At 41.5% G+C, this 1,266-nt stretch overlaps 1 protein-coding gene across 1 annotated transcript in view; it reads left to right on the top strand.

The window, feature by feature from the left end:
• Window positions 1–1,266, top strand: part of LOC119589185 — a gene marked incomplete at its 5' end in the record, with an annotated part of 121,836 nt that overhangs the window by 81,373 nt on the left and 39,197 nt on the right. The window contains 1 exon segment of the mRNA XM_037937781.1: window positions 598–825. Coding sequence (XP_037793709.1) covers window positions 598–825 — 228 coding nt within the window.

Here is a 1,266-nt window from a genome sequence, read left to right as displayed (position 1 = left end):
ATTGAATAGGAGAAACTGCAAGACTGCAATAAAACAACAACAACAAGGTGATTATCAGTGACAGATCAGGCAGGTGCAAGGAAGGACCGGGACCTTGCACTGCAACAATTATCCAAGGCAGATTTATTTGGTGTTGTTCTGAGCTCAATTTATCACACTGTGGTAGACAATGTATACTGGTTGAAATATTTAGTAAGGATTAATTACCTGTAAGATAAGATAAGAAAACACAAAATCATTTCAAAAAGAATAATTTTGAAACGTAAAATAAAAAAAAGAAACAAAGAAAATGAGTGATTTACTAACTATAAAAAAGTGTTTTTTTCAAATTTTCTAAAGACGGAAGTTGTATTTAACGGTTATGTATTGCACTGGACATTATTTGACTTACCGACTAATTACTTTGATTTCTTTACAATATAAATTCCTGTAGTTATGCATCATCATCATGCACACCACACGAAACTCACGTCTGATTATCTCTCTACCCACAACCTGTCATCGCTGAATACCACCCCCGTCATCTGCCGTGACATTCATCGCCTCAACAACAAGTGACGATCCTTCCGCACTAACGAGACGCTCCTTCTCCCACAGCAGGCCTCGAGGTCATTCTAGAAGAACCCGAGGAGGACTACTGCAGCTCACACGGGTCCGAGGACGACCTCCAGAGGGACGTGGACATCACCCACGAGCTCAAGGGCGAGAGGAGGTCGCTGGACGGTTCCGAGGGAATCGGGTCGGCTGAGGGAGACAGCCACTCGTCGGGAGGATCCGAGCACTACGGCGAGGAGGACTGTGCGAGCTCGGGCATTCACAGTGAAGGTACGTTTGTTCATCCTGTTTGTGAAGGAAGAGGTTGGTCTTATTCACAGTTGTGTTCATTCATCCTGTTTGGGAAGGAAGGTGGTGATGTTATTCACAGGGATGGTGAATTTGTTCATCCTGTTTGTGAAGAAAGGAACTGATGTCGCATTAGCAACTCATTTGTTTCTTTCTTGGTGTTGGGCTTCTATTACTGTTCGATCGCAAAAAAATATTTACTCTGGATGTTTGGTATTACTTTAGATTGTATTGTGAAACGCTGTAAAACGATAAGCACCACTGTTCAATACAATTCCATGACGAAAGAAATTCGTGATACTGCGAGACGATGGATGTATTATCAAGAACAGTTACCCCTAAAATGAAGTTATCTTACGTTTTCTTTCATCACATCGCTATTAAACGTTTTCTGTGAGAGAAATTTTAAGGGGTGTCTTAAGT

The sequence above is a fragment of the Penaeus monodon genome, chromosome 25, assembly GCF_015228065.2.
Source record: "Penaeus monodon isolate SGIC_2016 chromosome 25, NSTDA_Pmon_1, whole genome shotgun sequence".
Classification (NCBI taxonomy): Eukaryota; Metazoa; Arthropoda; class Malacostraca; order Decapoda; family Penaeidae; genus Penaeus; species Penaeus monodon.
This window is presented reverse-complemented; position numbering and strand designations above follow the sequence as displayed.